Here is a 24,153-nt window from a genome sequence, read left to right on the forward strand (position 1 = left end):
TGCACCCTAATCAAAGATAGATAGGCAAAGCCATTGAATGTCAATATAGAATTTTGCAAACTGTTAAAAGACCGTGAAGGTGCGTATATTTGAGTAAACAATCAATGTAATTGATTAAATATTTCATTAAAGAAAAATATCAGGTACCCACACTCAACACGCACATCTTGTTAACCTGGAGATTTTCATATACAGCACACATTTAAGTACATGTTTCAGTCATTTGGTTCATAAACAAGGGGCCCAAGAGGGCCTATGCTCTACTGGCATGGCTCTTGTGGTCATCTTCAATCCAGAGCATGTTCGTATGAGTAATAGGCAACAAATATATAGTTCACTTTTTGTGTTTGGGTTAGCTGAAAACGCTGCACGTTCAACATCTGAGGACAGAAAGTGTTGTAAGCAGATTAGTTGCATGAACTATTTTAATATGTGCCAAGTAAAGGTAATCTGAGGGTAAAAGATATTTGCTTTCAAAACTGTATTCATGGTCAAAATTTCATTTCTGTAGCTAAATAAATAAATAAAGTTGGTCAAAAGGTCAAAGTCAGGGACATCCGAGGACATCATTGATGCTCATTTGCAAAACTGTACACATGGTTAAAATTTCATTGCTGTAGCTTTAAAAATTAAAAAGTAAGTCAAAAGGGGTGGGGCCAGCTTTTGCCCAAGGGGCATAATTTCAAATGTTTTGCTAGACGGTCATCATATGATGCGCCACAACAAATATCAAAGGTATGGGCCTTGTGGTTTGAAACAAGAAGATCTTGAAAATATTTCTTAAATAAGTCTCTAGGAAACTTGTGACCCCCGGGGCAGTGCCAGTTTTGACCCAATGGGCATAATTTAAACAACCATGGTAGTGGACCACTAAATTAAGCCTTGTTCGAAATAGCAAGGATCTGCATAGCTGTTTCAGACAAAAATATTTTTAACATTTCCCAATTTAAGTATATCAATCTTGTGAACACAGGGGCGTGGCCAGTAATGACCCCAGGGGCATAATGTGAACAAACATTCACAAGCAATTGTGACTTTACATGTAAACTTTGCTAAAAATAGACTACGCTCATGTAGACTTGGCTAAAAATAGACTTAACTAAAAACAGCATTTTTTTTATACTTTTAAGACCAATAATCTAGGCATGCATGGGCGGATCTGGCTGGTTTTCAAAAGGAACCGAGCTTTAATGGAACTCTAAATACTGTACAAGTTTTATCGCGATACAATCAAAACTGAGGACTGTATTGTGTTCACAAGCAATTGTTTACAGGCGCACGGATTTGTTTATACCTTCAAGGCCCATAATCTAGGCATGCATGGGTGGATCTGGCTGGTTTTCGAAAGGAACCGAGCCCTAATGGATATCTAAATACTGTACAAGTTTCATCGAAATACAATCAAAACTGGAGAATGTATCGTGTTCACAAGCAATTGTTTACAGACGCACTGATTTTTTATAATTTCAAGGCCAATAATCTAGGCATGCATAGGCGGATCTGGCTGGTTTTCGAAAGGAACCGAGCTCTAATGGATATCTAAATACTGTATAAGTTTTATCGCGATACAATCAAAACTGAAGACTGTACTGTGTTCACAAGCAATTGTTTACAGGCCCACGGATTTTTTTTATACTTTCAAGGCCCATTATCTAGGCATGCAGGGGTGGATCTGGCTGGTTTTCGAAAGGAACCGTGCCCTAATTGATATCTAAATACTGTACAAGTTTCATCGAGATACAATCAAAACTGAAGACTGTATCGTGTTCACAAGCAATTGTTTACAGACGCACGGACGCACATACTATACGTACACATTACCATTGCATAAGCTCTTCTGGCCATTGGCCAGTAGAGCTAAAAATCGGAACTGTTTTGGTTATTATTTGTTAAAGGGAGGTATAATATATTAACAAAACAATAATAGTAAGATATTAACTGGGACCTCTGTAAAGAATATACTTGAGTATGTACATAACATGGTAATTGAAAATGTAAATAAAGGGTCTATATTTCGTGGGATCTTAAATTCGTGGATCACCCAACCCACGAAAACCACGAACATTAAATGTCCCACGAACATTAATGATTTCAAAGTAAATTTGGCAACGAAGTGTTTGACAGAAGCAGGATCTTCAACACTTCAGTTTAATGTTGAAAAGAATTTGTCATTTGTGAAATAAAAGGGCAGAACCAATAATTTGGAATTTAAGCGCAAAATATTTTCTTTTAGGATTTTTTTAAGTAACTCACAAGGAAACGGAATTGATGGTGGACATAATCTTAGAGTTTCTTTTTTAGCATACGTGCAAACATATTTGGAAATCATTCAATGAATGAACAGAAAATGGACATTTTAACTTGGACCCTTAAGTGTGACCTTAATCTCAAAGTGAGGTTAATGTTATGAAGTTATTTTGAAAATCTTCCATCTGTACAGGCGATAGGGAGCGTATACAAAAATAGCTATCTGACCTTTAACCCCTAAGTTTGATCTTGATCTAGAGATAGATGGACAAAACATGCACTCTTCACCTTGGCTTAATGTGTTGAAGATTTGTTCCATGTTATTATGAAATGCTTCCATCAGTTAATGAGTTCTGAAGCAAGAAGCAGTCAAAGACTGCCATATCCCCCACCGAGTATAAAAACTAACAAGGGGCAATTACTCTTAAAACATCAAAGACATAGGTATAGTTACTGTGCACTGAGCCCCCCCCCCCCCCCCCCAATAAGACATATTTGTTAATGAAGTATGAAGTCAATACCACAAAGACTTGCCAGTTTTGGAGTTATGTTCTAAACAAAATTAGTAACTAACTGAACAAAGGGCAACAACTCTAAAGACCAAAGAAAGAGTTATGAATCATGTGCGCTGTACTCCTTGATAAGGTTAATTTGTACATAAAGTTTGAAGTCAATACCTGAAGTTTGGAGTTACGCTCTGGACAAAAAAAAAAAGTAAAACAAACTCTTTTAATAAAATTATATTAGGTATAAATACATAAAAGCAGTAGTGTAACAGTCAAGGTTGGATTTAAGCTTTTGTACACTGCACTTTACACATTCCTATTTATCTATATTGCAAGTTTCATTTAAATTACTTATGTACCTTTTGAGTTATGGTCCTGGCAAGCAGCTTCCTTACTAATGAATACTGTAAAAATTATATCTTGGCTGTAACTTCGTCATGCAGAGACGGATTTTAACATTATGTAGCACATTGTCAGTATATAAAGATGAGGTGTTGCATACAAGACTAAGGTTCCTACCTCAAAGATCACATTTAAAGGTTTATCATTGTGGAATGCTGCTTATATATATATATATATGCATATACAGTGTAGTTGGTCGTGTCCTGGCTGTAGCTTTGTCATGTTTCTTTTTCATCATCATCATCATCATCATCATCATCATCATCATCATCATCATCATCATCATCATTTCATCATCATCATCATCATCATCATCATCATCATCATCATCATCATCATCATCATCATCATCATCATCACCATCTTCATCATCATCATCATCATCATAATAATAATAATAATAATAATAATAATAATAATAATAATAATAATAATAATAATAATAATAATAACAATAATAATAATAATAATAATAATAGTATTAATGATGATAATAATAATAACAATGTGGTATTTTGTGGGTACATGATTTTCTTTACTTGAATTAGTGCAAGGTCGCGTTTGACACTTTGCCTCTGCGATACTGGGTACCGGATACCGGCAATCATATTCATTTCTTGTTCGCCCGCTTTTGAAGAAAATTTAATTCAACGCTGAGAACCAACCCAACCGGTGTAATTTCTTTATTCCAAGCTCCCAAGCTTCCAAGGACACAGATTTATTTTGCAAAATGCCGAACTAAAACGCAAAACAATAAAAAATGACAGCTGGATCTTCAAAAGGGGAGAAGGCAGACCCAGAGGTAGTCGAGAAGATCATACAAGAGTTAAAATCTAAAGGGTACTTTGACCAGTTCCGAAAAGAATTCGTCGCAGATGCAGACACAAAGGTAAAAATATCACTATGATAACTGCAATTAAGTTTTTAATATTTACAACTTAAAATAATTAATGAAGCTCTCATGTTGAATGTCATTGAGGATATTCATCAATACTTGAAAATGCCTTGCATGGAACATAACCCAGATTATTAGACAGGTGAGCAGGGGTGTAGAAATGGGCCGGGAGCTGGTAAAATAACCCGGTTACTTTAGCATCTCCACCCGGCTAATTTCCCCACATCAACAAAAATAAAATCTGTTATATTTTGTCATGTCTGTTCTGTTTACATCCGTTTAAAACCTTGATTGTTGGTATTGTTAATTTTGCCTTCCGCGCGTTCCGACTACAATACAGCATTAGCTCGATACGTGACGTCATTAGTCGCATCCCCCTCTGGGATGTTTTTCAAGTATTAGGTTTGGGTTTCCCAGTGTTCCGAATACAATAACATTAGCTCGATACATGACCTTATTAGTCGCATCCCCTCTGCGGATGATTTGAAATTAATGATTTGCGAAGCAATGGAGGGTGAAATAAATATTTTTTTCCAGACACAAAAAAGCGTAGTAAGTATGCAACATGAGCGTGTCTGGCCTTCTGTTAATCCTATTACCATTTACGCAACAGTAAATTTTATATAAGCGTGTTAAACTTAACCAGGTGTAAACAAAATGAACAAGCTTGCGGTGATGTCACTGCTAAAAATAATCCATTATTTTGATGAATTTTACATGTACGTTGGGTGAAATTTAGTACGCTTTAAATGTCACAAAGTGTCCAGATATTTCTTTTGGTTATTAAAATGGAATAAGTTAGCTGCAGGTGAAATATCTAGAACCACAGAAAATGAAGTTAGATGTTTAATTTTCAGAGGTTAATAGTGATTCAGTGGCTGAAAGTGTATAATTGGTAGAGAAGAAATTACATATATTATTAGGAGGGAATAGCTAGCAAATGTCAAGGCATGTGGTCTGGAATGTTATAATATTATACTGAATCTGAATTTGACAGTAGTTTGGTTCATTAGTTAGCCCTCACTGGTGGGTGGGGGGGAAAGTACTCAGTTTCAGTATCATATTATAGTACATTTATGTTAAGGTTCCCTGTTACAAAATAAACATGCACCAGAAGACTAGAATATTTGGTTAAAAAGGCTTAAATTCATCCCACAAAGGGCGTTGCCCCCTTGACCCTAACAGGGGGAGGACACCCAGACCCCCCACCTACTTTTAGGATATTCCCTGCTACTTGAATTAATTTCTACACCCCTGGGTGAGACGTAAACTAAAAGGACTCCTGTGTTGACAAATAAAAATAATCAGCCAATCACGTTACAGCCTTTTGTTGAATCCCGTTAGAAATGCTTTTTAAAATTTTGTACTTTAAAGACAATATTTGACATGCTTTCAATATCTTAGCTTTATCACTCACAGTGATTTGTCGCACTTTGTAATGAAAAAAATACGTAAAAAGTGCATTTCACAAATCGTGAACGAGTGGTCCACATATCATTCACTGTGATAATTAAAGATAATATAACAATGACACCAGTGACAGATACAGTATTAAGTGGTTAAACACTTGACTGTCAACTATACCCCTGCTGAAAATATGCTAGTTAAATAAGAGTCCTGTGTGCAAGTACTTGACACTGCCTGACCGGCTCATATTCAAGTCAAGTCAAGTCTCCTTCATTTCATTCATTCATTAAACAGCCAAGGGTAGCTGTGACTGAGGTTTTATCCTTTTAGATATTGTTTATCTGCTCATAGCAAAGAATAAAGTGACCGTTTGCCTATCACATTGAACCAGATCGGTATGACTAAAATACGAAAATAGCTTTTTTGACGAAAATATGATTGAAACCACTCAATTGAATCCACACCAATTTCTTTTAACTTCTGACATAGAATTTTGTGATCTTAGGTATCACAACCGACATGTATGCCTATGACAGACTGAGCTTAAAATGTAATTTTCGCCAAAACTTTCCAAATCTTAACCAAAATCTTATTTTTGCGAAAACAACTTTATTTTATCCCAAAACTAACTACGGTACATTTTTGTCCAAAATGTTATTTCACCCAAACTAACCCTATTTTCAGATTTTTGCCAAAACTTATTTTACCCCCCCCCCCCCCCCCCAAATTATTTTATCCAAAAACTAACTACATATTTGTCAAAAATGGTATTTTCACCAAAACTTACCAGATTTTTTATCAAAATCTTATTTTCATGAAAATAATTTTATTTTAGCCCAAACTAAGTACATAATTTTCAATTTTTTTTATTTTCGCCAAAACTTTCCAGATTTTTACCAAAATCTTATTTTCGCCAAAATACCTTATTTTAGCCATAAAATAACTATATGTTTGTCAAAAATGTTATTTTCGCCAAAACTAACCCTATTTTCAGATTTTTACCAAACTTATTTCCGCGAAAATAACTTTATTTTATCCAAAAACTAAGTACATTTTTTTCCAAAATGTTATTTTCGCCAAAACTTACCCTATTTTCAGAGTTTTACCAAAACTTATTTCCCCCCAAAAAATATATTTTATCCAAAAACTAATTGCATTTTTGTCAAAAATGTTAATTTCGCAAAAATTTACCCGATTTTTATCAAAATCTTACTTTCCCCAAAATTAGTTCATTTTCATCAAAAATAACCTTATTTTCGTATTTTAGTCAAAAAAGCTATTTTCGTATTTTAGTCATACCCAACCAGATTATATATAATGTAAATTAACATGTAAATAAATAACACTAACACCTGTTCATTAATTGTAGCATTAATTCACAAGATAATGTAGACAAATATTTAATTATGCATATCAAATATAAGAAAATTGCTTACACACAAACAAAACTAATGAGCAATAAATAAAATATTTGACAATTGAATAGATAATATTTGTAATACTTGGCATGCATTATACAATATATATTTACAAAGATAACATAAAGCATCACAGGGGTCTAGTCTAGAAAGAATATAACCTTATATATTCTCAGGAATAAATATATATTTTAATATATTAAATAAGACAATTTTACATCTGCTCACAGCAAAGGAGGAAGTGACCATTTGACAATTACTCTAAAGTTCAGTCATTGAAATTAGACTTTCGAATAAACAAGCCCGAATTCTTATACTATTGCATGGAATCATATTTTTTGAACAAGCCCTGCTATATAAACTTCAGAATTTGAGCAAGCCCAGAAGACATTTTACCAGTGCAGGGCTTGCGGGCTTGTGCTTATTTCGACCACTGAAACTTAATTATATATAAATTAAAACACATAAATAAATAACACACTGTCAAGCACATGTTTAATAATTGTATTGATAATGAGATATAGTCAAGTTGCATAATTCACAAATTTTGTTGACAAATATTTCATTATGCATATTATATATAAGAAAACTGTCAACTCAAGCCCAAAAGAGCAAAACAAAAGCACACACATAATACAATAAATGATACACACAACATAGCATAACTAACACATACACATCTGTATTTTTAACTTAGATAGTCGCATGTGAAACAAAACAAAAGCTATTAAAACACAGAATTAAAGCAACTGAAAGAATTCTTTACCTAATACTACTATGTATCCGTAACTGTCTACATAAACAATGATACATAATTCTGTTTATCCTCTTTTACAATCTGTTTATGAAGCTGTTACACTACTGCGTTTATATATTTATACCTTATAGTAGTTAATTATAATTGCATAACGCTCATGTAACACAAATATTTGTTCAACTTTCAAACTTACCTTGTACATACACATGACATATTTAAGTGAATTAATATATGTGATTAGACGATGTACGTAAATATAAGTCTTAATAAAATGTCTTTTCTGTTCTGTTCCTTAATATTGGGTTACTTAAATGAGAGGCTGCTAATTGGAATCCTGGAAATAGAAAATCTAGTACTGTGAAATCATTAATGTTCGTGGGGCATTAATGTTCGTGGTTTTCGTGGGTTGGGTGATCCACGAATTCAAGATCCCACGAAATATAGACCCTTCATTCACTTTTCAATTGCCTTGTTACGTACATGCTCTAGTATATTATTTACAGAGGTCGCAGTATACAGTGTTAAAACCTGTCTCACTGTATAACTTACGATCATTATTCTTTCAATATATTATAACTGCCTTTAACAAATAATGAACCAAATCAATTAAATGTGTTTTATGCAGCAAATGACAGTTATAAGCACGTGTTTAAACGTGTGCTGTTAATGAAAATCTCCAAGTTTACAAGATGTGCGTGATGAGTGTCTGTACTCGATTTTTTTATTTAATGAAATAATTAATCGATTACTAGTACATAAGAAGGTTACTAAGCACCGAACGTGACAATATACGCACCTTTTCGGTGTTTTCACAGTTTGCAAAATTCTTAATTGGCATCCAATGGCTTCCCCTATCTGTATTCATGATCAGGGTACATCTTCTTTTATTACCTTTATTTCCAATTAAATCGATAAGTGACATGGGTATATGCACTAATTAGCATGTCATACCACATTAGCGAGTGTCATAGAAGACGGAAATCACGGGCCAGCGCGTGGATATTATGCAGACGATCTAGGACGATCGCATCTTGGATTTTTTTTTTCAAAAATGAAAATCCACGAATTCAAGTACCCACGAAATTGTTTTTTTTTTCGGCAAACCATGAAATTTCATGCCCACGAACATTAATGATTTCACAGTATTATAAAACAATTAAAGTCAAAAACCAAACTTTAGTTTATTCTACTCTCTCCTATTTCTGTACAATAATTCTTGGAATGTTTACTGTTCTGTTTACTTTGTCATTGACTGAATACTCGAAATAAACTTATTAGCATACAATTTCCAATCTCCCTAAAATTGAATAATATCTTATGATAGTTCCAATTGAAACACCAAGGTAGCCATTCCTCTTCTAAAGGAATGTCTGGAAAAATTATTAACTTCAAAACCTATTTCATTTGTTTTCTTCTTTATGACCGACTCATAGGTCTTCGAAAAAACTTGTTGACTTGACTTTAGTAGAAATTAACACTGATTGGGACCTCTTTTAACATTTTTTAACATATTTTTAAAAGCCTTCACTGGACATAAGCATGGACATAAACATGAATCCTCTTTAGCAGTTAAGGTATCACTAAAATTCACTCACCTGCTTAAATAGTCTTTATGTATTTACACAAACTTGCAACTTTATTATTATATGTGGTTTCATATACAACCTTGAATACAATATATTTGCTAAATAATGACAGTTAATTTATTATGATTGAAATTAAAACCGGTGTTTGATACATGCACAAGCCCAAAGGCCATACACTGGTAAAAATGCTTTCTTTTTTAATGCAGGGCTTGTAAACAAAGTGATGGCAATTTTGAGTTGTATAATTGGTAAGAATTCAGGTAAGTTCGTTAAAGCGTATGATTCTGATGAATGTTAATATATTTTTATAAGGTTACACATCAAAATTCTTCTCTTTTTGACAGCCTGCATATCATAACCTTCAACAGAGAGTGGAATCGTATGTGGGCCGTTATCTTAGCCAGCAAACATGGAGTCCAAATCTCAACAAAAACCAGCTCAGAGAAAACCTGAGGAGACAGATAAATCAGTAAGCTTGGCCTTTTTGATGCGTATATTGTTTTAACCTAATTGATATAAAACACCTTTGATGACAGTGAAGAAAACCAGATTAAAAAAGGAAAAGATTCTTGTACTCTAGCAAAAAAGAGTGACCTTTGAGTTCAGTTTCATATCACCAACTAAATTCTAAACAAGATTTTCTTTCTCCATGAGTAAATTATCTAACAAATTAAATTATTTTTTCTAAAAGAATGCAAATGCTATTAAACATTAAAAAGAGCAGAAAGGAAGTACCGATTTTAAAAGTTAAGAGTATTAACTAGTTTGTAAAGGTATTGTCATAGCCATTGTGTCTTCATCCATGACAGAGTCGTACAAAACCATTTAACTTGGACTAAAATACAGAATGTTCTCAAGATTTCAGCATGAGACTTGGTACATATGTTGTCCAATGTTTTAACCTGCTTGTTTGCTCATTTACAGGACTGGTATGTTTTAAAAGGGTGTGGTACACATGTTTTCCAATGTTTTAACCTACTTGTTTGCTCATTTACAGGACTGGTATGTTTTAAAAGGGTGTGGTACACATGTTTTCCAATGTTTTGACCTGCTTGTTTGCTCATTTACAGGACTGGTATGTTTTAAAAGGGTGTGGTACACATGTTTTCCAATGTTTTAACCTACTTGTTTGCTCATTTACAGGACTGGTATGTTTTAAAAGGGTGTGGTACACATGTTTTCCAATGTTTTAACCTACTTGTTTGCTCATTTACAGGACTGGTATGTTTTAAAAGGGTGTGGTACACATGTTTTCCAATGTTTTAACCTACTTGTTTGCTCATTTACAGGACTGGTATGTTTTAAAAGGGTGTGGTACACATGTTTTCCAATGTTTTAACCTACTTGTTTGCTCATTTACAGGACTGGTATGTTTTAAAAGGGTGTGGTACACATGTTTTCCAATGTTTTAACCTACTTGTTTGCTCATTTACAGGACTGGTATGTTTTAAAAGGGTGTGGTACACATGTTTTCCAATGTTTTAACCTACTTGTTTGCTCATTTACAGGACTGGTATGTTTTAAAAGGGTGTGGTACACATGTTTTCCAATGTTTTAACCTACTTGTTTGCTCATTTACAGGACTGGTATGTTTTAAAAGGGTGTGGTACACATGTTTTCCAATGTTTTAACCTACTTGTTTGCTCATTTACAGGACTGGTATGTTTTAAAAGGGTGTGGTACACATGTTTTCCAATGTTTTAACCTACTTGTTTGCTCATTTACAGGACTGGTATGTTTTAAAAGGGTGTGGTACACATGTTTTCCAATGTTTTAACCTACTTGTTTGCTCATTTACAGGACTGGTATGTTTTAAAAGGGTGTGGTACACATGTTTTCCAATGTTTTAACCTACTTGTTTGCTCATTTACAGGACTGGTATGTTTTAAAAGGGTGTGGTACACATGTTTTCCAATGTTTTAACCTACTTGTTTGCTCATTTACAGGACTGGTATGTTTTAAAAGGGTGTGGTACACATGTTTTCCAATGTTTTAACCTACTTGTTTGCTCATTTACAGGACTGGTATGTTTTAAAAGGGTGTGGTACACATGTTTTCCAATGTTTTAACCTACTTGTTTGCTCATTTACAGGACTGGTATGTTTTAAAAGGGTGTGGTACACATGTTTTCCAATGTTTTAACCTACTTGTTTGCTCATTTACAGGACTGGTATGTTTTAAAAGGGTGTGGTACACATGTTTTCCAATGTTTTAACCTACTTGTTTACTCATTTACAGGACTGGTATGTTTTAAAAGGGTGTGGTACACATGTTTTCCAATGTTTTAACCTACTTGTTTGCTCATTTACAGGACTGGTATGTTTTAAAAGGGTGTGGTACACATGTTTTCCAATGTTTTGACCTACTTGTTTGCTCATTTACAGGACTGGTATGTTTTAAAAGGGTGTGGTACACATGTTTTCCAATGTTTTGACCTGCTTGTTTGCTCATTTACAGGACTGGTATGTTTTAAAAGGGTGTGGTACACATGTTTTCCAATGTTTTGACCTGCTTGTTTGCTCATTTACAGGACTGGTATGTTTTAAAAGGGTGTGGTACACATGTTTTCCAATGTTTTAACCTACTTGTTTGCTCATTTACAGGACTGGTATGTTTTAAAAGGGTGTGGTACACATGTTTTCCAATGTTTTAACCTACTTGTTTGCTCATTTACAGGACTGGTATGTTAAACAAGGGTGTGGAGAGAATAGTCGAGCAAATTGTCAACCCAAAGATTATGCAACTGATTAAGCCAAGGACAGATGAGGTTACGTGCGACTTTCTTGGAATCAGCCTCACGGAACACAAGAACGCCTTGAAGAAGAAACAACAAGAACACCATGAGCAACTGCTGAAGTCGCCAGACACACCGGGACAGTACATGAATCTTCAGTTTAGCTCACCACCACCTGGTTAGTGAGACAATGTTGGAGTTCATTCAGAACTTTGATCGAGTATGATTGAAATATTAAATGGAGTAGCTCCAGAAAACAATGATTTCAATGATCTTAATACATTTTGTGTTTCTTCCAGAATGTGTAAAATGTCATATTTTTCATAGTGTGAACAAAATTTTTAAAACAAGATTTTTAAATGTCATTGAAAAAGATAAAAGCGTATGAATAAACCGAATTCTTCTTAAAGCTTTGTTAATATCTGTATAAAGCAGAGCATTTAAAGTTAAGTAGTAAAATCTATTAAATAAACATTTGTAGATTGATTTAACATATTATTGCTGTGAAAGGTTTCAAAAAAATATGTTGAATATATGTAACTTTGTTTATTGGTATATATTCTAATTGCAAAAAAGTGATAATCTCATATCACTAACTGTATAAATTAACCAGGGTCTGGAGGGCAGACGTTCACCAACACCAGTTCCCCCGCCCTTCCTCCTGGCCAGTTCCTTCTCCCGACAACCTTACCCCCAGGACAGTTTAACCCAGCAGGTCTCCTGGGTCAAGGCCCTGGCCAACAGACTGGTTCTTCATTCCCCACAGCTCCTACTGGCCTCACTTTCCCAACTGGCATCAGTCAACAGAATTTTCCATTCCTGCCTCAGGTAATAATTTCTTTGCTTTTTTTTTTCAAAATACATCCAATCCAGGCATTTAGTCTATAAATTGCTGTACACATTACCAAAATGTTTTGAAAATAGGTACCTGTTACATCTTTGGTCAATACCAAACTTAAGTCATTATTACATGTTAATGTATGTCAAACAATTGTCAAAAATCGATGAAATGCACTGTTGTAAGGCCTTGGTTGTACCTTTTATGCACTTGTCATAATATGATACGTATAATCGATTCAACTGCGGCTGGGGTCCACTACGATGTCTGTGCTCACTGGAGAAGCTTTTTTCCGATCATCACCAAACTTTGACAATCTTATCAGCATGAGATATCTGCCAATTTCAATAACTAGATATGTCACCTTAGTAACTTCAGAGTTATGACCCTTGAATAACTCAAATTGAAAAAAAAAATCATGATCATAAATCTAAGCAGAATTGAATCATTTAAACAAGTTATTGATTTAGTCAAAACACCTGTTCCTGAGTTCAAAAAGTTTTTTATCTTACCGGAACATCCTGAACGCAATTCTTGTTTGTTAAACAACAAACTGATGTTAAATTTCAAATCATATCTTGTGATTAATTAAGTGTTTTTATTCCAATTTTCAACTATGGTCTGCAAATTTAATCTCTAATATAGCTTTGATGATTATGATTTGTGATTATTTACGTGAATGTTTTATAAATTGTGTCTAGAAATCCTACGGAGACACCTCATATGCTGTAATCAAATACCCAAATTTTGATGAAAGTTTGTTTGTTTGTTAAAATTAGGTACATCAAATATATTTGCTGGTTATTTTTCAGGGCTGGAATGCTTCTCTGACAGCTGGTTTTCCGCCCATGTTTAACCCTAGTGGACAGCTGACCAACCCGTTCCAGGGATTTCCCCTCCCCCCTCCTGGTGCAGGAATAACTGTACCACCCCCAGCTGCTGCGGGAATTATTCCTGGCCTCACACCTGCAAGTCTAGCCTATACTATATTGCAGACCAAAATGTCACCGGCTAAAGGACTGAATGCATTACTTGGTAAGTGTGTCTGATACATTTGATGTATCCATGGATTCTAAAGTGCATGATTCAGAGCTTTCTAATTCAGACTATTGTGCAGTTTGTTTTTTTGCTTGTACATTTGTATCAAAAGCTTTAGGAAGTATCTTCAAATGATTCTTGCATACCGGACGTGTGTTTCCGGTCACATGTGACCGGTGCTGGAAAAACTCGTCTTACATACCCCATGTAAGATGAGTCACGCGCAACAACGCACCACTTCTTATTTCATTTATTGTTTGGTTTATGAAAAGTATATTATGTCATTTCAATGAAGGGCAATCAAAAATATATGTTAGCAAGACTTTTAATTAAAATTGAAAATAAATACTCGTAAAAAACGCTATTTTTAGTGATTTAAAATTACTGCGCTTTATGACGTCAGTACACAACGTCGTACGCCCTTTTTGGTGAAATGTACGAAAGTGCGTTTTCTACGTCAATTTTTCCACAAATTCATAATTTAAGGTATGCAAGAAAAACTATCAATCATGTTTTTCTGGTCCGGATCGAAAAATCCGACCCTCGGGCACGCTGTGTGACCGGTAACGCGGCAAGCCTCGTTACCGGCATATGCGCGTGCCCTCGGGTCGGATTTTTCTATCTGTACCGGAAACACATGATAGATACTTATAATACATATGGCTTTGGAAAAATAATCATAAGAGATCTAAGCCCTGTTACCCTGTTTTTGACTTGAATCCCTCATACTCAAAACAAGTCCCTGCCCATCTTTCAGGATTGACAAGTATCAGCTGTTAAAGCCACAGTGTATTGCACAGTGCTGAAAGTTAACTTGACCATTTTTATATAGGAAGCCCACTAGCTTATGATTTTAGGTCACCATTTTGTTCGTTGATGATTCCTGACAAAGGTTTTAACTCCCTGTCTATGTGCTCCAAGATAATCTGAGAAATACATGTAACCAGGGGTAACAACTGATGAATTGTCATTTTGAATACAAGTTGTTTTAATTAAAGTTTCAAATCTAAATTTTCTTTAGCTCACCATATGTAGCAGAGTGACATATTGGCTTGATTACCAACTGTGACTTGGTCACCTATTTGTGATTTTCACAATGGCTTGGCAGAAATGCTAACCATAATAGGCAACATGTTGCGTGCAAGACCAATGTTGGTGGTTAAAAGGTCAAGGTCATTTGGATGGCATTGGTCAGATTTTGGACAAGACATGTTGGTATGATACTGTATTCCTTTTAACCGGTCTGCTGACTGGTGACTTGATATCAGGAAAGAACCTCGTTCCTTCACCCAGAAGAAGCGTAACAGGGCATGTCAGTATGATAAAAGGGCATGCCGGTATAATAACATCACCTATTTTTGCAGGTTTGCCTACCCCATCAGGTGACCTGATACCTGGCATGACCCTCTATCTACCAGACAGTTCCCACATGCAAAAGAAGAAGTCGTCCGACGATGGGCGAGATGAACATAGCAGCGAGGGGACCAAGGAAGACAAGGAGCTTGATCTTGAAGATATGAAGGTAATAAATGTAACAGTTTCACATAATTTAACACTATACTGGTTATGTTTGTAATCTGTGACATAGATTCACATTGTGGTGTCTAACCTGTTTAAGGTGAAAGATTTATATTAGGTTTTGTTTAAAAAATACAAAGGGCTATTCCAGTAAAACATATAACCCATGGGGATTGCAAAGATTTTCATAGTATATGGGTTGGTGTATTTTTTCACTAATTTGGACACCAATAGGGTAAATTTGCTTCTGTATGGGGTGGCATAATCTACAAGTGCCTTCCCCCCTGTGGGTTATATGTTAAAATGGAATAGCCCTTACCTGATCTTGGTGAACTTTGTATGCATAGGAAAATAAATACTCTGTATTGATTAGTAACAACAAATGAAAAATCAGTATCACAAAAACACTTTTATTTATTTCAAATACCTACTTTATGTATGAAACTACAAAATGAACCATATGAATGTACTTAGTTGTCATGAAAATAAAGGAGTTTTACTCTTGAATAATCCAGAATAGTCTGGATTTGATGGCATGCCATATCTGTTTTTTTTGTGAAGATTCTAGTAGTCTGAATATATCATTTATTAGGGACCTTGGACACGTGCAATATTTGGAGGAAATCACAATTGAAAATTCAAATTGTTTCTAAATAATACAGGCAGTCAATAATATGTTTCAATGAATGACAATATTGACTATTCTAAAATTAATATTTTTGGGCTCTCATCAGGTTGTTGATGAATATGTAGCAGAAGGGGATATTTCCTTGGAGGACATTCCAATGCCTGAAGGAGAGACGGATGACGCAGAAAAGGCCGTCAATGAACAGATCCGGAAAGCCTTCCACGAAGAACTGGCTAAAGCAAAGGGTGACGGCACCGGCAGGGGGCAGACTGGGATATCTACCAAGCGGCCATACAAGTTTGCATGGAATGAAGATATTCAGGTCAGGTTGAGACCAGAATGTTTTAAAACATTTTTGAATTGTGAACTTTAATGGCTTGGAAATACTGTTAATGGTATTGTATTGTAAATTGGGGAAAATTCATTATTTATTGTTTATTTATTTATTTCCTCAAGAGTTTCCCTGCCTTGGTATCAACAAGGGTATTATGAATACATATGATACTCAATCATTTCATACAGTACAGTATGATAGATTGCTTTAATTTTGAGGTTTTTTATTCACATATTTTTATTGTTGCCAAATTTGTGGTTTAAAATTTCTGATGCCACTATTTAAACATTTACTGACATTGGTTTAATGCATTATTTCACTATGTTTTAAAGTCATGACCTTATCCATTTGTGAATATGCACTATGTTTTAAAGTCATGCCCTTATCCATTTGTGAATATGCACTATGTTTTAAAGTCATGACCTTATCCATTTGTGAATATGCACTATGTTTTAAAGTCATGCCCTTATCCATTTGTGAATATGCACTATGTTTTAAAGTCATGACCTTATCCATTTGTGAATATGCACTATGTTTTAAAGTCATGACCTTATCCATTTGTGAATATGCACTATGTTTTAAAGTCATGACCTTATCCATTTGTGAATATGCACTATGTTTTAAAGTCATGACCTTATCCATTTGTGAATATGAAAACCTCGTAGAAATAAAACACAATCTACATTTTCATACCTGGTCATGGCTAACAATGCTCAACATTAAATACAGGAAGTGGAGCTGGAAGATTCAGATGTGTTGAGTGATGTTAGCTCTGTACACACAAGTGACCTTTCAAACTTTGATGAGAGCGAGAATAGTGATGCGGACAGTGACCTTGTTTTTCTACAGTCCCGCCTTGAACAGCTGCATAGAGAGAAAGAACAAGCAGGCTAGTACATTTTCCATATTTCAGGTAAAAATGCTGTGGTATTGTCATACTCATGTTGTTTTTGTCTTAATTAGCTTGGAAAAAACTTAAACCTTGGTTATAACTAAAAAACTGGTCAAGATATTCAATTGAAACTTGGTACACACATTGCCAGTGATAAAACAAACCTGTATATCAAGGGTCACAAATTTGGCTTGAATAATTGTTGAGTAACTCCCCTTGTTTGACTAAAAAACAACAGCATAATTATGAGTGTTGGGTTTTGCTTGTTGTTGTATTTAAGTATTTTTTATTTAGTCTTAACTGTATTAGAAATTATATATCATTAACATTCAGGGCTTATATATTGAGCTTGACTAGAATAAGGAGAGCTGTACTACCCTTTATTATTTGACATAGAAATTCTTGTAAAGGTTTTGCGTGTAATCACACATAGGCTAATTACTAGTTACTACCTGATGTATTGCATTGAGACATTATACAACAGTGTTTAAACATCCAACCTTCTGGTTACAGTTTTGCATGTTACTGCATTTAATTCAATATCTCAGCAAATACATCATGTATTGCATTGATACTAAATATACAGGTTCCAAACCATCAAAACTTGCTAATTAATGAAGTAAAATAACTCGGATCTTGCATATAATTTAAATTTTGCCCCTTTATAACCCGTATTCCACACAGAATTTCTGGTTTAGGTTATTCATGTTAGCACATATCAGTCAATAACACAGCAACTACTAGATGCATTGCATTGAAACTTTAAACATTCAAGAAGGATATCTCTCTCTTGCATATAATGCAAAATTTGCCCTTTTATTATTTAACATAGAAATGTTGATTACGGTTTATTCCAATTTTAGAGTGATCCATGCAATTTGTTTCACTAAAACTCTTCAATACTTAAATATAAAAGTGAGGGAATAGTGGAGTGGCTGTCTCAGTGACAGGTCTTGTTTAAAGCAGCCTTTACAATGAACTGTTGTCTTTCCCTTGAAACGTTCTTCAAATTATGCACATTTTAACAAACTATGAAATGATATCTGGAGATTTTATGTCCTGAACACAGTTTTTTTTCTGTTGTTATTCCTATTTCCTAGGATGGGGCCTCTTCCTGTTTTTATTGGAAGAAAACTGTCCGTAAAAGGGAGAAAATCAGTTCAATTTCAAGCCTTATGAATATTTTGAATGTCAAAATTACCAGGCAAATTAATTACCTCAAAAAAATAAAGAGCCAACATCTAAGGATTCAAAGGCAATGTCTTTATGAATGCCTGGCTGCCACATGCCCAATTTAATGTATGAGCTTATGTAGTTTGAAATTTGAAAAATCTTGTTAAAGGGTATTATGGTTTCAGCATTCAGTATTACTACACTGAATGAGAATTTTTCAATTATTAGACCATACAATAATTTTCTATAGTTTCTATTGATTCAGTTAATGTTTTAATCTTGATTATATCATTATGGAATTGTTTTAGTGGCTAAAGAAAAGGAAATAAAGCAATCTCTAGAAGCAGCAGCCAAAGAGAGCCAAGAGGCGGAGTTGGTCAGCCAATCAGCTGTGAGCACTGATGTAGCTCCTCCACCTGAACCCAGCCCAGTGAAAACAGCCCTGCCCACTGGTCAGGAAGCAGCGATCACAGCTGACACAACAGGTTCTACATTAATACAAAAAATATTTAACAATGGATAGAGCTACATTAAAAGGTTGCATAGATGAGTTCTTGACATATTATGATAGTTTAATTTGATCCGAGTGCAAGAGGATTTGTTTCCAAATTGAGGCTTCCAACTTCGATTGAAAAAATTCTGTTAAGTTACACAAGTAAGGCTAATCTATCTTTCTCAGGGTCTATTTGACATTTATTGAAGGCGCTATTTGATGAGGGTAAGGGAAAAGAAAGGTTCATGTTACATTATAAATTTATAATGATGAAAATGTAACATTAGCTTTAAAGATCTTGTATGGCACGTTATAATCGTTTACAAAGCAGTTATAATCATTAACAAAGCAGTTATAATTGTTTACAAAGCAGTCATTATCGTTTACAAAGCAGTCGTAATTATTTACAAAGCAGTTATAATCGTTTACAAAGCAGTTAAAATCTTTTACAGGGCAGTTATAATCATTTACAAAGCAGTTATAATCTTTTACAAAGCAGTTATAATCATTTACAAAGCAGTACAATCATTTACCATTCCCATGAAAAGCAGTTATAATTATTTACAAAGCAGTTATAATCGTTTACAAAGCAGTTATAATCATTAACAAAGCAGTTATAATTGTTTACAAAGCAGTCATTATCGTTTACAAAGCAGTCGTAATTATTTACAAAGCAGTTATAATCGTTTACAAAGCAGTTAAAATCTTTTACAGGGCAGTTATAATCATTTACAAAGCAGTTATAATCTTTTACAAAGCAGTTATAATCATTTACAAAGCTCCGACAGGGAATTAACCCTAACATTACATTTTGATGACTCCATTTAATTTGGGCATCATTTGAAAGATGTTTTCTTGCTGATTACTTTTATGTATAATAAAATGACCGAAAGGTCATGCAAAATAAGTTATAACAGTTAGCTCTTTATTTCAACTGAAATTGGACATATAATTTTACAATCTTTGAAGGTCATAATATTTTTGAATATTTTCGCTTTATTTCAACTGAAATTGGACATATAATTCGCAATCTTTGAAGGTCATATTATTCTGGAATAACGATTTTCATTTTCTGCACACAGAACCATTTCTAATGATTACAAAATCATATTGGGTCAGAAGAAGTAAAAAAGTTCACATATTTGTGGGTCTGATACCACAACCACTATTATAAAGCCACTAGCTTTAAAAGCGCAGCGAGTTTTATTGGTCATTTTGCAATATCCTTGTATGTTGACTAACACTGAGCGTCTTGCTACTTTTGCCTACCAGGTACCTCGCCAGCTACCTCTAAGAAGCCTCGGAAGCTTGTGTCGCTCCAGTACAATTTCAGCGATAGTGAGGACGAGGAATCAAGGGAGGAAAGAAAGGCCAGGATTGTAAGTTTTTACCTCCCTTTGTTAAAATTAAATGTCATTATTTAAGGGATGTCAATGGATGTTGTATGGTTTTATAAATATTTTATAAATATTTTGGTGCTTATCTATAATCAGTGTTTTTGGGCAATGACGAAACAGATTTCTTTAATTCAAAGTTTTGTGTTTAAACTATCATTATGAACATTACATTGAAACACCATTAATCTGAAGGCGACAGGACCCAGATCGGATTACCGATTATGCGGTTTAACAATTTTTAGAAAATGACAGCATTCAAGAGTTATTGGTGACGTAAAATATAAAAACTTGAAGATTATAAGTATCTATCATATGTTTCCGGTACGGATAGAAAATCCGACTCGAGGGCACGCCTGTAAGCTGGTAAATGCGATTTCTTGCATACCGGACGTGTGTTTCCGGTCATGTGACCGGTGCTGGAAAAACTCATCTTACACCTCCCATGTAAGATGAGTCACGCTCATCAACGGGCCACTTTTTATTTCTTTTATTGTATGGTTTATGACAAGTATATTATGCAATTTCATTAAAGCGGATTCAAAAATATAAGTTTACAATACTTTTAATTAAAATTGAAAATAAATACTCATTAAAGCGCGATTTTTAAAGGAACTGTTTGACGTCAATAGAGATTTAAAATTACTGCGCTTTATGAAGTCAGTACTCAACGTAGCATGCGCCTTTTGGTGTAATGTACAAAAGTGCTTTTTCTACGTAGATTTTTCCACAAATTCATTATTTTTTGTATGCAAGAAAAAATATCAGTCATGTTTTTTCTGGTTCGGATCGAAAAATCCCACCATCGGGCACGCTGCGTGACCGGTAACGAGGCTTACGCGTGTGCCCTCGGGTCGGATTTTGGATTTTGCTATCCGTACCGGAAACACATGATAGATACTTATATTCTTAATAAATCTCTCAATATCTGACATCGATGTATGTTATATACGCAAGCTCATTGTCATTTTTTAACAATCAATAATTGTAATTGTGCTTCATTTCAAGCTCAAGCTGATGCCTAGCATGCTATTGCATAATGCATGGGTGAAAGTTTTTAGTATTGATACTGAATTCAGTATTTTGGAAAATATTTATCCTTTATTATGTATTGTAAAAATGGCATTTCCCTATGTAAACACCCTCTTTTCAATATTTTGACAAATTCAAACTTTCACCCATGATAATGGTGTCAAAACTATGAAATGACCGAGTTGAAACAAGGATTGATACATAGGTGTGAAGTACAGAATCGGGACCGTAATTTTAACTTCGAAGCTGTGATCATTTGGAAATAGCGAATTTGAATTAATGATAGTGATTTTAATTGAACAAAAAATAAATGAAATCAGGACCAAAAAATAAATTTGAAATATCCATAATTTCAGATAAAAGGTGTTTAAATGTATTCAGTTACCCCTCATACATTTGCTTGACAACTTCATCCAGGTTTTCTTAAGCATTAATGAACAAGTACGTGTATATTAAGGCTGTATGACACATTATTTGAATAATGCAACAAAAGTTTGCCCTTGGTTCAGCTTAGTTAATATGGTTCGACTTGCAAAACTTATGACCTCAGTGGGCAAAAGTTATAGAACGATATCTTTGTACAGATGTTCTGATTTTATTTTGCTAATTTAATGCTTTTTAACTCTATTTTTGTAGATGTGTAGCATTTGCTCCTATATTTTGTTCATGCTTATTGAAGAATCAAACCGGGAAAGTGCCTAATTCCTAACACTTTTATTAAGTTATAATTTTGCAACTACTATGCAACTTGATAGTGTACATACATAAAAATTTGTCCAAATTGGTTTGGTTCCTAATTTATATTTTCATAAAGTAAGAAACATTGCATTAAGATTTTTATACTTTACACCTGAAGAAAATGCTTAACACAGGGGTGAAAAATTTTCCGCAGATTTCCACCTCCTAAGCACAAATAAATAGAATATATTGTAACAAAACAATCTAAGGCTCTAAAAACTTCAAACCAAGGGTCCTGTTTCAATAAAGATTGTTAGGCTTAAAGGGGCCAGACACCAGATGATACAATTGCAAGAAAGAGAGAATATTGTCAAAAGCTTACATTAAATTGACATTGTTGTCAACAACGCATTGAATTACATTGAATCTTACTTACTGATGTTTCACATCGCTTACAACACCTGCATCTTTCACAGTTTTTGCGTAATTTTCCAATTTGAAATTAACTTGGGTTTAGAACCACGTTAATCCCATTTAGTTAAAAATAGCTTCGGTATATTTATTTGTACTCATATATGAGAAAACATTATGCGCTATTTTAATCGGAGAAACACAATGTGGCAACATGATTGTTGCGTTTAATATTTTAACCATGTAAAGTGATGTTTAATCAGCCTACTAGCTCTCATTGCCAATTCTAGGTTTTTTTGAGGAAATACTGTATTTGCTGATTTTCCGACCATCTGGTGTCTAGCCCCTTTAAGATTTTTTTTTTCACGCATAACCCTGTGTTTGGCATAAATTGAGTTTCAATAAAAATATTGTATAACATTTATCATATAAATTCTGTCCATATTTTAATGGGTGTCCCCTAGCATATCAGCAGCTGCATAAGGTTTACAACTAAGATATCATATTGAAACAGGCTCCAGGAGTTTAAAGGGAACACCTCTTCCCCAGGGGCAAAGTTGAGGGACTTTTTGTAAACAGATCCATGCTTTTTTGATGAAGCTAAGTACCTCATTAGTAAGGCTCTTTTAATAAAGGAATATATTTAGAATCAGCCTCACCAAAAAAACAAAAATACTGGGGTATGTCATTTTATTGTAATGAAACATCAACTCAATCCTCTCCTCGAACATTTTGTCACCCTTGCAAATTAATTAATGTAATTTTGCTGAAAATGGATTTCCACTGTATATTTAGATGCCATTCATCGAAAGTCTTTTGGATGAACAAGCCTGAGTTCAGATACTATTGCTCGTCATTACATTTTTTAACAAGACCTTCTGTATAAAACCCAGAATTTAAGCAAGCTCAGAAAGCATTTTACCAGTGCAGGCCTTGCTGGTTTGTGCTAATTTCGACCACTGAGATGCCCCTGTGAGTCTGGTGCTTTTATTCATCAGCTGGGAAGATTCAAATCTCTTTCTTTTATAGAAAAAATTAATATTGAATAATTTTTAATTCGAAATGAATTTAAATCAATTTATCTAGATACCGGTATATGTTTACTTAAATTCATCCATCATAATCTATTTAAACATAAATTCATTTTTCCAGATCTATTTTAACTTAAATGAATTCATCTAGATTAATTTTAATTTAAATTCATTTTGGTGTATTTTGTTTATTTTATGATAAATTTTGCACTATGGATAATCTAATCTATAGATTTGCTGTGTAATTATTTCATTAGGTATCTGCATAACTACTGTCAGGAATTAGGCACTAATATAGCCCAATACATTATTATCCAACACATTATTATACTAATGGTTAACTTGTAGTTCTTCTCAAAATGACCTCTGATTTTTCTTTTCAAAACATAGTCTTATTTATTGTTGCAAAAGCCATTCATTCACCTCAATATTAATTTGCTGCTGTGTTAAATTTCATTTTAGCGTAGGAAAAAGAAACGTCACTTGACTGTAACGATATTATTTTGGCCTTTAATGTAAATTGAAGGCTCATACAGTTCAGGAATTTGTTAAGGAATTTTCTGCTGATTCAAATATACATATATAAGTTTAAAATAACATGAGAGGAATACGACAGGATTTTGATTATGCAATCAGCAGTTAACTTTCAAATTCTGCTCATCATCTATTAAGAATAAGAGCTATTTTGAGCCTTCAATTTGCTTACTTAAGCTTACCATACTTTCCAAAGGTTATTTGGTT

The 24,153-nt window shown here is 34.1% G+C and overlaps 1 protein-coding gene across 1 annotated transcript in view; it reads left to right on the plus strand.

Moving 5' to 3' along the window:
• Positions 1-3,829: 3,829 nt before the first annotated feature.
• LOC128211907 (biorientation of chromosomes in cell division protein 1-like 1) overlaps positions 3,830-24,153 on the plus strand; it is a 30,446-nt gene continuing 10,122 nt past the window's right edge. Inside the window, exons 1-10 of the mRNA XM_052917032.1 lie at positions 3,830-4,044; positions 9,563-9,687; positions 11,895-12,130; positions 12,566-12,780; positions 13,603-13,825; positions 15,193-15,350; positions 16,081-16,296; positions 17,038-17,197; positions 18,682-18,858; positions 20,139-20,245. Coding sequence (XP_052772992.1) covers positions 3,916-4,044; positions 9,563-9,687; positions 11,895-12,130; positions 12,566-12,780; positions 13,603-13,825; positions 15,193-15,350; positions 16,081-16,296; positions 17,038-17,197; positions 18,682-18,858; positions 20,139-20,245 — 1,746 coding nt within the window. The 5' untranslated portion in view covers positions 3,830-3,915. The remainder of the gene's footprint in view (positions 4,045-9,562; positions 9,688-11,894; positions 12,131-12,565; positions 12,781-13,602; positions 13,826-15,192; positions 15,351-16,080; positions 16,297-17,037; positions 17,198-18,681; positions 18,859-20,138; positions 20,246-24,153) is intronic.

Source organism: Mya arenaria, chromosome 12, assembly GCF_026914265.1.
Source record: "Mya arenaria isolate MELC-2E11 chromosome 12, ASM2691426v1".
NCBI lineage: Eukaryota > Metazoa > Mollusca > Bivalvia > Myida > Myidae > Mya > Mya arenaria.